Source organism: Canis aureus, chromosome 22 (assembly GCF_053574225.1).
Source record: "Canis aureus isolate CA01 chromosome 22, VMU_Caureus_v.1.0, whole genome shotgun sequence".
In the NCBI taxonomy this organism is placed as follows: domain Eukaryota; kingdom Metazoa; phylum Chordata; class Mammalia; order Carnivora; family Canidae; genus Canis; species Canis aureus.
This window is the reverse complement of record NC_135632.1, coordinates 19,249,859-19,265,149: the sequence shown is the minus strand read 5'-3', so window position 1 is coordinate 19,265,149 and position 15,291 is coordinate 19,249,859. Positions and strand designations below refer to the sequence as shown.

Sequence of the window (15,291 nt, the reverse complement as noted above, 5' to 3'; positions counted from 1 at the left end):
AGCTCAGCCTACACAGTACAAAAAAAGTAATTGTTCACATTTTAAAATTGGGGAATTTCACATAAAGTTTAGAGTTCTGGTTTCCCGTAAATAATATGGCAGTTCTGCAGTTGAATTCCCACAAGGTGACTATTGGATGGAATCTAAGTTGAATAGTCCCCTCATGTTTACTAAAGTACATCGTTAAAAAAAAAAAAAAAAAATTGTAAAAGTCCCCTTCCCAACCCTTATCTCCATAGTTCACATCTCCAAATATACTTGTTAGTCCCTATTTTTCCTATAACATAGAGTTTCTGGTTTAGAATCTGAAAACTATTATTTTTCAGAAACACCTCAGAATGTAATGTCCAAATCAACAAATTTAGGAATGTAGCATTATAACACATTTTAACCTTTCCACTTTAATATTTTGCTCTAAGGGGGCCCTTTGTATTTTTGTGTATATAGATACATATATAGAGAGAAATCTTTTAACTTTCCAAATGGCTTCACAACTGTAGTCCCTTCTTCAAGGACATTTGATACAAGATGACGTCCATTTTATGTTCTGAACAGCATCCAGGGGACTTCTTAAAAAATGCAGCATTACTGCTAGGGAAAACCATTATTTGATTCTACTGTGAAGCAAGGTAGGAAGCTCTCTCTTCTGATAAGCTGGTTCTGTTGGTTTAGCAAGTTTATATGACTCAACTCTGTCATCCTCTAAACACGTGCAGACCAGCATACTATGCCTAATCCACACCCTAATTTCTTGCTGTTACATGACTTAAACCAAGTGACTGAGCAACCAAGTTTGCCAGCAACGTGTTTCTTGATCTGAAAGTATACAGTTTGCCAAGACTTTTTTGTTTAATGGGTAGAACCTAAATTGAGTGTTGTGAGTTTTGATGAACAGGAGTTTCAGTTATAATTGGCCACATAGAGGTACTTATTTTATTTTATTTTATTTTATTATTTTATTTTAAAGATTTTTTATTCATTCATGAAAGACAGAGAGAGGCAGAGACACAGGCAGAGGGAGAAGCAGTCTCCATGCCAGGAGCCTGATGTGGGACTCGATCCCAGGACTCCAGGATCACGCCCTGAGCTGAAGGCAGGCGCTAAACCGCTAAGCCACCCAGGGTCCCCAAGGTACATTTTTTAAACCAAAGTGTCTTTTAAAGAATATGTCTGCTGGCCAGAGCACTTTCATTATCAAATATTTCAAAATTGACCTATTGCCTAAAGTGGCTTAGCACAGATATTTAATTTACCTACTGGTCTGGCTGATTTTTAAATATTTCACTCAAATTACTTTTTAAGCTATTTTTAAGGCTACGTAAAGCTGGGCTCAGTATTTTGGAATAATGGAAATTTCATTTGTAGTTATAACTACAGAAGACAAAGTAGTCAATTTCCTTTTTTCCACGTTTCCTGGTAGCTTTTGAATAATAATGACTTTCAAACAGGAAAACAAATAGACAATTAACAATAGACATCTAAAGTAAAAATAACTAGTTGCTTTAAATAAATCTCTGGGCTAAGAAAATTTATATCTGAGCCTACATGGAAAAGTTGCAGATAGCCCTTGGGTAATTATGGAGACATGTGAAGACCTGAGTTCCAGAATGAGACTGAAGTGTTGTCTATTTTAGAGGAATGATTATTGAATTGATTTTCTTGAGCTCTTAGGGAAGAAATTTGTAATCCCTGAATAAGCGTGTTGTGTCTAGGAGCATGTAATGCCATATTTTGCTTGTTCTGAAATGTTTTCTAGACTATAGATAAGGGGGGATGTTAAAACAGATTTCCTGATTTTCTCAGGGCATATGCTAATCACTTGGTGCCAAAATGAAAAAAAAAAAATTTGAACTGTTATATATGTGTGTGTATGATTGTGTGTCTGTGTTTAGCTTTTGGAGATGTTTATCCATCATCCAGCCATCCAACCAACTCACCTCAAATATTTGAATGCCCAGGTGTCAGAGTTCTGAGCTAGCAATGTGATACTGAAGAAAATAGACAAAGGTGTCCAAAAGCTGTCATAAAATTTATATTTCTACTGGTGAAACGCCTAATGGAGAAGTGCTCTAAAGAAAGAATAGAGCAGTAGGTTGAGGGGGGTGAGAGTGAGAAGTGGAATGTTTATATTGGGTGATCAAAGGAGGCCTCTAATTAAAAAATTGACCGTTGAGTATATTGTGTGCTCCAAGTAATAGAATCACTGATGACTATTACAGTCTTCACTATTACAGAGCATTGTTTCTGGTTTTCATTTTTTTTAATTGAATAAACTAGTATGTTATTAGGCATAGAACTTTTAACTACAAAGGGCTATTGTGAATAAAGCTTGATTCTCCACCTTTAAAGTTGTTGGGGCATGTCACATTGAAAAAAATCAGTTATAACTACAGAAGAAGAACTATTTGACAGACATAAGGCTTTTAATTGATCACACCCTAAGGAAAAATTTAACCCTAAGTAAGGTTAAATTCCTGGTGCTCTACACTGGTGGCCAGACAATAAACTACAGAGGAAATTGAAAAGTATATTCAGAGGAGGTGAAAAAGGGCTACAAGAACCCTGAAAACTAGAGCTTGAAAGTGTGGAAATTATATCTGAAGCAGATTCAGTGGAAGCAGGAATTCAAAGAATATAAGACAAGGGGAATTCCACTGTTTAATTAATTCCACTTTTACTTCCAAAAGAAAGAGGGAAAGAGGAAAGAAGAGAAAGAAATTGAGACTGGATTACAACTGTCAGCTGTGCTGAAAATACTGGACATAGATATTTAGGAACCTTGGTAAAGGAAAGGGAAGTCATCTAAGTAGGGCAAGGAGTGGTTATTGGAATAGAGTAATTGACCATGTCGTCCATGCAGGGCACCAGGACCTATCCTGCACTTGTATAACCCTAAGAATGATGGCCTCAAATTTTGTGCCCTACTGTCTGCTCCCCTTGCTTCATTCTAGTGTCAGCCTTACAGAGCTCAGTCTTTTTGACCATCAACCTCCTTATCCCTCCCCACTGCCTCTTTACCTTTATCCACAAAAACCTTTTCTCTCTTTGCTTTTTCTTGTAAAATTAAATATCAAATACTTAAATGGCAGATAGTGTAATATGAAAAAAAAAAAACCCTCCTATTTTAGACTATACTTGCTTGTAATAGGAAATAGACTCATTCTCCTAGCAGTTCATCTTCAGATATAGATGATCCTTCAACTCTGGAAAGCGGTAGAAATTGAACTGAAAAGTGCAGGAGACAAATTAGGGGATAGTTTGGTTTGGGTACGTTGCATGGACAAGAGGCTACAAAGATATACCTCAAAGCCAGAAGACGAAGGCAAGATCAGAGTGGGGATGTCTAAGCAAGGGTAGGAGGTGGAAGGTGAGGCACAACCCTCCAGAAGTTCTCACCCAATGGCAGGCCCAAGTGGAGGTGGATGGTAAGAATTCCTGGAGTCATGAAGCAGTCCTGACAGGAACTGTCATTCAAAAGCTGTGGCAGGCAGATAATATTACCCCTTCAGTGTCCCTTGAGATGTGCTGAGCCCAAGAGAGAGACTCTCCTTAGGAGACAGGAATTCATGCCCAAGTACAGCTAACTATCTTAAGACCCAAGTTCTGCTAACAACTCTCCTTCTCTCACAGCATGAGTAAATGAGTGTTCCATCATTTTCTGTTTCCGTACCATTTCCTTTCTATCCTCAGTGTGTATTCCCTTCAACTTTTTGGTCCTTGGGCCTGGCTCATGCCACTCACCCAGTTGAATCCTAAACTGAATGCATCTCTCCTACCCAAATCTAAATTGATAGATCCTTAGTATTCCATATTGAGATTTGTCAGTTCTCTAAAACCTTTGCTAATCTCCAAGATCACTCACCTCACTCTGCTCTTCAGACACTCGGGGCAATAAGGTAAGTGAAAAAAGACTTGGAGTTAGGTAAACTTCAGGTGGAATTCCAGTTTCCATCCCTGACTAGCTCTGTGATCTACAGTAAATAAATTTCTCTGAGCCCTATGTCCTCATCTGAAAAGTTGGAAATCAAATCTTACCTTGTAAGTCTGTTATACAATATATGGAAATCCTTATAATTATGGAAAGCCTTTAGGGACAATTCCTGGCACGTAGTAGATAGCCAGTACACTTTGACTTTTATTGTTAACTTTTAACATGTGGAAATTGTGGGCAGAAGTGGACTTAGGATAGAGGAATTAGGAAGCCAGGACTGGGAGAACAAAGGTAAAAGTGGGGACAGGTATTGAGTCTAGTATGTATGAAGCACTCCCAAGCTGAGGTGTGTCCAGACCCAAAGGCAAAGGAGGCCAGGATTGGACGCTAGGGAAGCAGTGAGACGGTACAAGCAGCTGGTGACCAGAGGTCAGGGCATAGACGTGGCCATACTCAGTGCTGGGATCAAGGAGAGCATGCAGCAAGTGTTCTTGACCATGATGTAGTAAAAAATCTATATAACTAATACAACTGTTAAGTGGCAGAGCCCAGATGCCAGCCCAGACAGTCTCCAGAGCCCGTTCTTTTAACTACCCTCTAATAGATATCTTCAACTGGAAGCCTTTCTTTGCTGATCCAGGGGCCAAACCATAAGATGGGGAGCCTGCGAAAGAGCAGCCAGTCAAAGTGAGTAATCCCCCAATGTATTGGGGTACTTGGATGGCACAACAGGTTAAGCATTTGCCTTAATCAGAGTCCTGGATCAAACCCTGTATCAGGCTCCCTGCTCAGCAGGGAGTCTGTTTCTCCCTCACCCTCTGCTGCTCCCCCTCTTTGTGATTTCTCTCTCTCTCTCTCTCTCTCTCTCTCTGTGTGTGTGTGTGTGTCGGATAAATAAAATCTTAAAATAAATTTATTTTTAAGTGATCTCTACACCCAGTGTGGGGCTCGAACCCACAACCTCAAGATCAAGGGCTGCATCCTCCACTGACTGAGCCAGCCAAGTGCCCCTGTATTTATTGTTAACATTATTAATATAACAAATGGTCAATACAGCATTTGTGAAGACTACTGTGTTCCTGGCCCTGGGCTAATTGTGCTTTGCCTGTATTCTTTAATCCCACAACTATTACGTAAGACATTATTTTGTAAACGAAAAAATGAAGCTCACGGAGTTGCTTGCCTCCCATTCATATCAAAGGAGTACTACTTTTTCCGTCCAATCCTCCACTTACAATATCTACTGATTCAAGCTCTCCACTAACTTCTTTTACTGAGATTACTAATGGCTTTCGAGATGCTAAATCTAGGGGACATTTTTCAATAATCAACTCAATGATTCTTCCACACTCCTCCTTGGTGATTTATCCATCCTTTGGCATTTCCAGGACCACAGTTTGTTTCAGGGTCATCTCTCTGACATATTTTTTTCTCCCTCTATCTCTTTTATTTTTCTGGTGCTGGTCCTTATATGTAGGTCTTCTCCAGGTGCACGTCCGCATGTCTCTTTAATGTACATACTCTTCCTTGAATGTTCTCACCCACTTCCTGGTCTCTGCTACTACTGGAATGCTGAAGGTAGGGGAAATGGTGTCATACTTTGACATCCATAGATTTGAGACAAAGATACATATTAGAAACATACTAGAGACAGCTGCTGCCCACATAACCATCTCAAATTGAAGTGTATCAAGGTGAACACACGCAACCTTTTTCCATACCACCCCCAACCCTGCCTAGCCTGACCCCACCTCTCCCTCCTCCTTTCCATTATTTTGATTGAGGCGCTGCAGTCCACCCAGTTACTCAAACCAAGAACCTGAAAGTCATGTTTTCCTCTTCCTCCACCCTCCTAATCCACTCTAAGTGCTGTGGGTTCTGCCTCCTTCATCTTTTGAATTCAGTCACTTCTCTCTACGGACCTGGGAAAACCTAGTGGAAGCCAACGATATCTCTCACCTCACTTACCAATAGTTTATTCCTTACCCTCCTGCCTCCAGTTTAGCTCTTTCCACTGTTTTCTCCATTCAAATCATAAACTTTTGAAAGCACCAATGCAGGGAATAATATCAGATTTGAGCTTTTAACCCCTCCTTTGACCTTCATTGCTCTCAGGATAAAGTCTAACGTCCTCAGCAAAGTATTCAAAGCTATCTGGAATCCTGGTTCTGTCTGTCTTAGAGCTTCATTTCTTGCCACTCAACCTTGCTCTCCAGTTGAATAAAATTTCTTGTGGTTTCCTAAGTACACCATGCCTGGCTAATTTTTTTCAGCATTTAACAGCTTAAAAGTCACCTCTTCCAGGGAGCCTTCCCTAATCCCTGAGGCTAGGTTAGATATTTCTCCTTAATGCTCCTATATTCCCTTGTGGATATTTCTGTCACTTTATCCTCAGTATTGATTTATGATTATTCCCATACCTAACTTCTCCACTAGTTGAGAAGTTCTTGGTTTAGGGCAGGAGCTATTGAATTCCCAGATTCTAGTATACAGTAGGCCCTTAGTGAATGAATGAATGAATGAATGAATGAATGAATGAAAGACTACTTTTTCCAAGGTTATAATGCAAATAATTTCTGAAATTAAAGCCAAAATCTGTGGCCCTCTAAAACCCATGTTCTCCCATTCATGCTTCCCACTAATGCTTACACCAAACAGTGCAAAAAGATATATAGCACCCAAAAGAATTGAAAGCAAGGTCTCAAGATGTTTTTACACCTATATTCATAGCAGCATTATTTATATTAGCTAAAAAGTGGAAGCAACTCAAATGTTCATTGATAGACGAATGAATGGATAAGCAAAATGTGGTATGTACATACAATGGAATATTATTTAGCTTTAGAAAAGAAGGAAATTCTGCAATATGCTACAGCATGGTGAACCTTGAGGACATTATGCTAAGTGAAATAAATCAGTCACAGAAAGCCAAGTAATTGCATGATTCCATTGATATAAGTGTAGTAATATAAGATATTCAGTGTAGTCAAAATCATAAAGGCATAAAGTATAATGGTGGTTACCAGGAGCTATGGGGAGGAGAGAATGGGGGGAATTGTTTAATTGGTATGGAGTTCCAGTTTTACAAGATGAAAAGATTTATAGGGACAGATGGTGGTGATGGTTGCACAATTTAAATGTATTAATACCACTGAACTGTACATTTAAAAAAGGTTAAGAAGGAAGTCAGTCATAAAGACAAATACCTTATGATTTTACTCATATGTGGAATTTAAGAAACAAAACAGATGAACATAGGGTAAGGGAAAGAGAAATAAAATAAGATGAAAACAGAGAGGGAAGCAAACCATAAGAGACTTTTAACTCTAGTAAACAAACTAAGGTTTACTGGAGAGAAGATGAGTGGGGGGATGTGGTAACTGGGTGATGGGTATTAGGGAGGGCACTTGAAGTAATGAGCCCTGAGTGTCATATGCAACTGATGAATCATGAAATTCTACTTCTGAAATCAATAATACAGTATATGTTCATTAAATTGAATTTAAATGTAAAAATAATTTTAAATGGTTAAGAAGATAAATTTTATGTGTATTTTACCAAAATAAAAAAATCTCAAAAAAGCCCCTGAACAAAAATATATTTCAAGGAGTCTTGGTCCCAATTTTCCTCCTCCATCTTCCCAATTCTCTCTCTGTTCCAACATAACCAATTTTGTTAGTTTCTATATCTCCTTCCAGGTTTTCTTTTTTTGAAATATAAGCAAACATAAAGCTAAATTCTTCACCTTCTGACTTTTTGAAAGATATTAAATTTTTTTTTTAACTTCTTTACTTTTTCTGGAGTATGTACCAAAAGGAGCTAGTAAATACCCAGCTTGAATGAACTCACAAGATGGAGACTTAGAAGAGGATAGGTAAAATTTGAGAAAGTAAAATCTTGCTTGCTCACCACCAGTGAGGCCTCTAGGGACATCCAGGGTCCCCCCCACAGAGCAGAGCCTGTGGTCAAGTATCTCTCCTAGGAAGATTCTCAAGCTCCTCAGAGTTAGTACCTTTTCTCTGGAAGTCTCCTATGCCACTCCCTCTGATGCAATATCTGGGTTTGGACAGAAAGGAGGGAGCTGCACAGCCCGCCCCTTCTGAGCTGTCTGGGCTGGTTTGTCTTTCTCAAACAATTCAGTCTCAGTCTTCACAGCAACTCAGACCCCAGCTCCAGCATCTGCATTCTGAAGTAAGAATGGCTGATATGGACAGAATGCTTCATTCTGGAGGGAAACAATGTTCCAGGTTGAGCTGAGTCGCCAAACACAGACCCTCTCTGTGGTTCTAGAAGAAATCTTGACAAGTCCTATCATGTGGTTTTTCTGCGCCTTGATTCCATGTTTACTCATAGGTAAGTATGGATTAGAGTATAGCCAATAGCTTGGATTCAAACATAGGTTAAGAAGGTGAAAAATACTTTAGCAGAGTTTGGAGTTGCAATAGATGCATAGAACATCTTATGTCTGTTTTTAAAAAGGTTTCTCACCTCCTAAACCTTCATCCCCATGTCACAAAGCAAGCCTGCATTCTGTTTGGAAATCTCTTTCCTAATGATCACAGAACAATCTGGAAAGATAAAATATCAAAACAAATAGTCTAAAGGTTAGCAGAGCTCTATGCATTTTATTACTTTTCTCATCTGATTTTAAAAGGCACCACATGGTTATCTCAGGCATTCTGTGTGTGCCTCCGAGATGTTAACTGTAGATGTTAACTGTAAAATAAAGATTCTGAGAAAATATACATGAATAAAAAGCTTAATTTGCAACCTTAATATTGGGTATAAGACTTATTAAAATGGCTTTCTCCTGGTCACTGCAGAAAAAGAAGCAGTTAGGTACTCCATAGCATTTTTGAAAGTGTGGTTTGGGGCATTTTCCCTACCAGTAAGATTACATAATTTTCTCTGCTTCACTCCTGGCTGCTTGTACCTACATGCTTTGTTGTTCCAAAATTGAAGCTTCCTTAGTTTTGATGTTTCTTCATGCCAAACACCTTTAAGAGAAATTTCTAATTTTAATGCTCCAAAATACTGACACTTTGCAGTGTTGGTGGGAACCTTGAGTTCTTTCTTTCTTTCTTTCTTTCTTTCTTTCTTTCTTTCTTTCTTTCTTTCTCTTTTTTTCTTCTTTCTTTCTCTCTTTCTTTCTCTCTTTCTTCTTTCTTTCTTTTTTCTTTTTCTTTCTTTCTTTCTTTCTTTCTTTCTTTCTTTCTCTTTCCTCTTTCTTTTTCTTTCTTTCTTTCTCTTTTCTCTTTCTTTCTTTCTTTCTTTCTCTTTTCTCTTTCTTCTTTCTTTCTTTCTTTCTTTCTTTTTCTTTTTTTCTTCTTTCTTTCTCTCTTTCTTTCTCTCTTTCTTCTTTCTTTCTTTCTTTTTTCTTTTTCTTTCTTTCTTTCTTTCTTTCTTTCTTTCTTTCTTTCTTTCTTTCTTTCTTTCTCTTTCCTCTTTCTTTTTCTTTCTTTCTTTCTCTTTTCTCTTTCTTTCTTTCTTTCTTTCTTTCTCTTTTCTCTTTCTTCTTTCTTTCTTTCTTTCTTTCTTTCTTTCTTTCTTTCTTTCTCTTTCTTTCTTTCTTTCTTTCTTTCTTTCTTTCTTTCTTTCTTTCTTTCTTTCTTTCATTCCACTGAGAACTAATTGTTTTAGTTTAAGTCAGGCAACAAATTAGTCTAAAGTGATTTGCAAATGTTTAGAATTGGCTTTAACATCAAATTCATGGTGTCCTTTCCTAGCTGAAAAACCTTTGCAGCTCCCAAATGCTTACTTAGCACATGGTGTTCAAGTCTGCTGTGTTTCATGGCCCAGCATATTCAGGTCTCAACTCTATTTCTCACTGTTCTTTGACAACAAATACAAACCACAGGTGGCTGCTGTCTTCACAATTGGCTTGTAATGCCCTCATTTCCTCCTCCCAGCTTTTATGATTGTTATTTCCCACCAGAATCACCATCTCCAGTTCCTTTCCCCATCTCAAGCCTATGCTCCCATCATCATTCCCTTCTCCTTCAGATTTCTCCCCAGACTTCTCTCTCCTTTCACCCTTGACCTCACATACTCTGCTTAAGTGGATTGCTTCTATTTCCTACACTGCTCTGAGGGATGGGCCTAGACATCTTTTCTGGTGTCCTCACAGCTCCCAGCATAGGCTAATCATGTTAGTTATTTGGTTAGTTAACTGAGTGATTAGTTGATGGAACAAGTTGCCAGAAAAACATGCCCCCATTAAGCCAGAGGGAGAAGATGGGGAGGCCAATTGAGAAGGGAAATGCTCAGCACTTTTTTTCCAGATTCTTTTTCCTTTATTGAAGTATAATCAACATATAGCATTATATAACTTTCAGGTATACACCATAACGATTTGGTATTTATATATATTGCAAAATGACAACCATAATAAATGTAGTTAACATCCATCACCATACATAGTTAAGTAACTGAATCAATGTGAGTTGGCTCCTTGATGAGAGAGAAACTGTATACCACATTAATTTCTTGCACAAAGAAAACTTTTATTTGCAGCAAATGAGGAGGTCACAGAGAATGGCTTCCAAAGTGGTAACTCCCTGAGGGTGGATAGGTTCCTTTTATTTAGAGTTAGGATGAATATTTTAGATAGGGAAGCTCTGTTATAGTATGTAGAGGTGGGCATAGGGTCACATATATGCCTTACGGCAGCATGCCTAGGCACACATTGTATGTTATGTAAATGAGGCTTGTGCTCCTCCTTAGGAGGAGATTTTAGTATTATAATGAGGTAAAGGTAATTGCCTGTCATTCCAGAAGTCACTCAATGGTCCGTCTGTGCAAGCACTAGCCTGGCATTTATTTTATTTCATTTTTTTAAAGATTTTTATTTATTTATTCATGAGAGACACAGAGAGAGAGAGAGAGAGATCTCGAGAGACCCAGGCAGAGGGAGAAGCAGGCTCCATGCAGGGAGCCCGACGTGGGACTCTATCCCAGGTCTCCAGGCTCAGGCCCTGGGCTGAAGGTGGCACTAAACCCCTGAGCCACCTGGACTGCCCCTAGCTAGCCTGGCATTTAGTTCAAATTGTCTGGGTGGTCTGGGGCAATGGGAGGTGTTGTCAGGGCAGTCGCCATGATCTGGGAATAATTTTGGTTTTCGTTTGCCTGAATTAAGAGGTAAGCCAGAAAAAAAAAAAAAAAAAAAAAAGAAGAGGTAAGCCAGAAAGAGAGCTTAAGGAAAAATATAAGACAAAGGTTAGTGAGCATAAGCATATGGGCAGTAAATGTCAGGTATTGGAGTCTAGCTGGTGAGAGTTACACATTTTTTTTCTTGTGATGACTTTTAAATATGCAATACAGTGTTATTAACTATAGTCACCATGCTATACATTACATTCCCCAGGACTTACCTATCACACTTAAAACTGGAAATGTGTGCCTTTTGACTCCTTTCACCCATTTTTAAATTCAGTATTTTCTTCAGTTAGGCAGTCCAATCTTTCAAGCCTTTCCTGAAAACTAGTTTCAAAAGACCTGGAAGTGAGTGTATTCTTCTGCCACCTATAAACTTATACAGAAAAAAACAAAAACAGACCGGTAGTGGAAACAACAAGGATGTCAGAGCCAGAGAGACCTGTGTGGGTTTTGACTCCATCACTTGCTAGCTCATTGACTATATCATATAACTTCATTTTCCTCATCAGTAAAATGGAAAAAAAAAAAAAAAAGCCTCCTTGAGATTGGGAGGTGTTTTAATTAAATTAGATGATGCAAACAAAACCATTCTGAAAACATCACTGTGTGCCACCCCCTATGTTAATTATTATTATCTGTATGTTACATAAACAGATAGTGTTGTCAGAAAATCATTGCTTTAGCTGAGGTTGCTTTTATGCAAGTTTGACCACTTCCTCTGGATGGTGTAGGTAATTGCAATTAATTCTGCAAATTCTAAACAAACTTCTATTAGTTACTTAAGATCTCTGGATAGTTGGGTAGAAGTTCTTGCTCACTTTTATAGAATTCATTTGCCTTGCCCTGTCCCTTCCAAATAATAGTGTGTGATTCAGGAAACTGATCATACTACTACTACTACTACTACTACTACTACTACTACTACTGCTACCACCACCACTCCCACTGCTGCTACAGCTGCTACTACTACTACCACCACCACCACTACTACTACCAACAGCAACAATGACAATAACAGCAACAACAATCACGGTGGCCATTTCTGAGCTCACACTGTGCTCTAAATTAGCAAAAATGTTCTCTTGACTTCTTACATCAATCCTGCAAAGTAGTGGTATTATTCTCATTTTATGCATACCATGAAACAGAGATTCAGAGAAGTTCAGTAATTTGCCCAAGTATATACATCTAGTAAGTGAGAAAATTGGGATTTGATTCTGGTTTGGCTGGTTCCAGAGCCTATGCCCTCTGTACCTCTCTGCAGAAGAAGCTGAGACACTGAAGCCTAGGAAAAGGGAAGACAGATGAAGTAAAGGGAATAAAGAAGATGGTGCTACCTTTTCTGAGCATTGCTTGCTCTAAAGGCTGTTGGAAAAGAGGCAGAAAGGGACCCAAATGAGGGAAGCTGACAGTAGACCCAGAGAGAGGAAGCCAGCAAGGCATCATTCTAGGGAGGAAATACGAGGATTTCTGTCTGGAAATTTTGCCCAAGGGCGGCCTTTTCTTAGCAGCAAAAAGATCTGATGTAAGATAGGGGATTAGGAAAAAGGAAATCAAGCGGAGGCTAATTTTACTAAGGGAGCCAAGGCCTGGTTCACTTAGTTTTCATTCATTTGGCATTTCTGGTATCTTCTATGTATTAGGTTCTGAGCTAGATGCTGATTATAGAAGAACAAATTGGAGTCCCTTGTCTTCAGGGAACATAAGAGCCTTCCGGGAAATACATTTAAGTCTTTGGCATTTGGGAATTTATAGTTTCAACTATTCTTTGGCAATGAGAGGGAAGGTCTGCATTAGTGGTACTCAGTCTCAAATGCACATTGCAATCACCTAGGAAACTTTTAAAGCTATAAATACCTGGATTTCATGGCCTGAGATTCTGATTTAATTAATCTAGGATGTTTCCTGGACATTGGAATTTTTCAAAACTCCCTAGCGGGGCTCCAGAAGTTGTGTATTCCAGAACTGGGCAGAGTAAAGACAAGTCTGAAGCATTTGTGTAAGCAAGAAAGTACTCAAAGAAGGATGGAGTCCTAAATGAAATGAGTATCCTGGATTGGATCCTGGATTGGAAAAAAGAACATTGATGGGAAAACAGACAAAATTCAAATAAGTGTAGAGTTTAGTTAATGGTAACGTACCAATGTTGGTTTCTTAGTTTTGACAAATACAAACACAAATAATGTAAGATGTTAGTATTAGAGGAAGCTGGGTGAAGGATATGTAGAAACTTGTCTGCAGTTTATTCTGTAAATCTAAAATTATTACAAAAATAAAAATAACATGAAAAAAGAGAGTGAGAAGTGGGAGTAAGTAAAAAAGGAGACAAGAACCAATCTGAAGGAGCTCCCAATGGCCAGAGTTAGAATAATTTAAGTAACAAAGTAGCAATAGATTAAAATAAATATTCATGACTCCATACTAATATAAATAGTGAAATGAATGAATGAATGAATGAATGAATGGTGGAGAAGGAACAGCTCTTCCTTGCAGAATTCCAATTAATAAACTGAAAATCACTGTTAATTAGAATATCACAGCAATAATTGTTGCAAATAATAGCAACTAGTAAGTGCTAAAATTAATGGATGAAAGTTTGAGAAGCAGAATATTCACATGGTGTCGAAGTATGTCCTAAGTTATTTATTAATTACAGAGAGGGGGAGCACCTGGTGGCTCAGTTGGTTGAGTGTCTGCCTTCAGCTCAGGTCATGATCCTGGGGTCCTGGGATCAAACCCCTTGGTGGGGTCCCTGTTCAGTGGGCTCCCTGTTCAGCGGGGAGCCTGCTTCTCCTTCATTTTCTGCCCCTCTCCCAGCTTGTGCTTGCTCACTCTTGCTGTCTCTCATAAATAAATAAAAAATCTTTTAAAAAAGATTATAAAGGGGAAAATGGTACCTTTATGGTAAAGACACCCTTAACCAAGTGACCAAGTTTAACATCACTGGAAATAAGACACTAACATCATGTACTCCCTGTGAATACATGCCAAAAATGTATTGCCCCAGTGAAATTATGGGAAAACATCAGATAAACTCAAACTGAGGAATATTATACAAAATAACTGGCTAGTACTCTTAAAAAAAGATAAGATCGTAAAGACAGAACAGATTGGAAGAGACTAGATATGGTAACTAAATGTGGGATCCTGGGTTAGTTCCTGGGAAAAAAGAAAGGATATGGGGGAAAAATTGGCCACATTTAAATAAAGGCCAAAGCTTCATTAATGATATTGTACCAATGTTAATATCTTAATTTTCATAATTATACTATGATTATGTACATATAGAAGGCTAAAGTAGAGGGTTATGGGAGCTCTCTGTACTATTTTTACAACTCCAAGTCTGAAATTATTTTTTTAAAGATTTTATTCATTTATTCATGAGAGACACAGAGACAGAGGCCTAGGCAGAGGGAGAAGCAGGCTCCCTGCAGGGAGCCTGATGCAAGACTCAATCCTAGGACTCACGGATCATGCTCTGAGCAGAAGGCAGACATTCAACCACTGAGCCACCCAGTCATCCTGAAATTATTTTTTTTAAAGATTTATTTATGAGAGAGAGAACACACGAGTGAGTGGGGGGAGGGGCAGAGGGAAAGAATCTTTAAGCAGACTCCTCCGCTGAGCAGGGAGCCCATTATGGGGCTCCATGCCACTACACAGAGATCATGACTCGAGTTGAAATCAAGAGCCAGATGCCCAACCAATTGAGCCACCTAGGTGCCCCTAAATCTGAAATTATTTTAAAATTAATCCTAAAAGGGGCACCTGGGTGGCTCAGTCTATTAAGCAACCGACTCTTGATTTTACCTCTGGTCATGATCTTGGGGTCCTGGGATTAAGCCACTCATGGAGCTCCGCACTCAGTGTGGGGTCTTCTTGAGATTTTCTCTCTGCCTCTGTCCCTCACCCTGCTTACTCTCTCTCTAAATAAATAAGTAGAGGCTTTAAAAAAATAAAATTTAACAAACAAAACCATTTCCTTAGTGATTGTAATGGGCAGCCAAGATTAAAAATGGCCCCTAGACCCATGTTTCTCAAACTTTAATGTGCAGGTGAATTACCTGAGGATCTTGTTAAATGCAGATTCTGGTTCGGTAAGACATTGGTTGCTGCCTGTATTTCTTTTCTTTTCTCTTTAAGATTTATTTAATTGAGAGAATGAGAGGGGCAGAGGGAAAGGGAGAGAAGCAGACTCCCCGCTG

The 15,291-nt window shown here is 38.7% G+C and overlaps 1 protein-coding gene across 5 annotated transcripts in view; it reads left to right on the top strand.

Moving 5' to 3' along the window:
• The first annotated feature begins 8,022 nt into the window (after positions 1-8,022).
• IL20RB (interleukin 20 receptor subunit beta) overlaps positions 8,023-15,291 on the top strand; it is a 37,492-nt gene continuing 30,223 nt past the window's right edge. Inside the window, exons 1-2 of one of the 5 annotated variants that reach the window (XM_077865015.1) lie at positions 8,023-8,284; positions 12,984-13,085. In XM_077865015.1, the coding sequence (XP_077721141.1) occupies positions 8,170-8,284; positions 12,984-13,085 (217 nt within the window). In that variant the 5' untranslated portion in view covers positions 8,023-8,169. The remainder of the gene's footprint in view (positions 8,285-12,983; positions 13,086-15,291) is intronic. The other 4 variants (XM_077865017.1, XM_077865014.1, XM_077865016.1 and 1 more) reach the window with 4 other exon arrangements.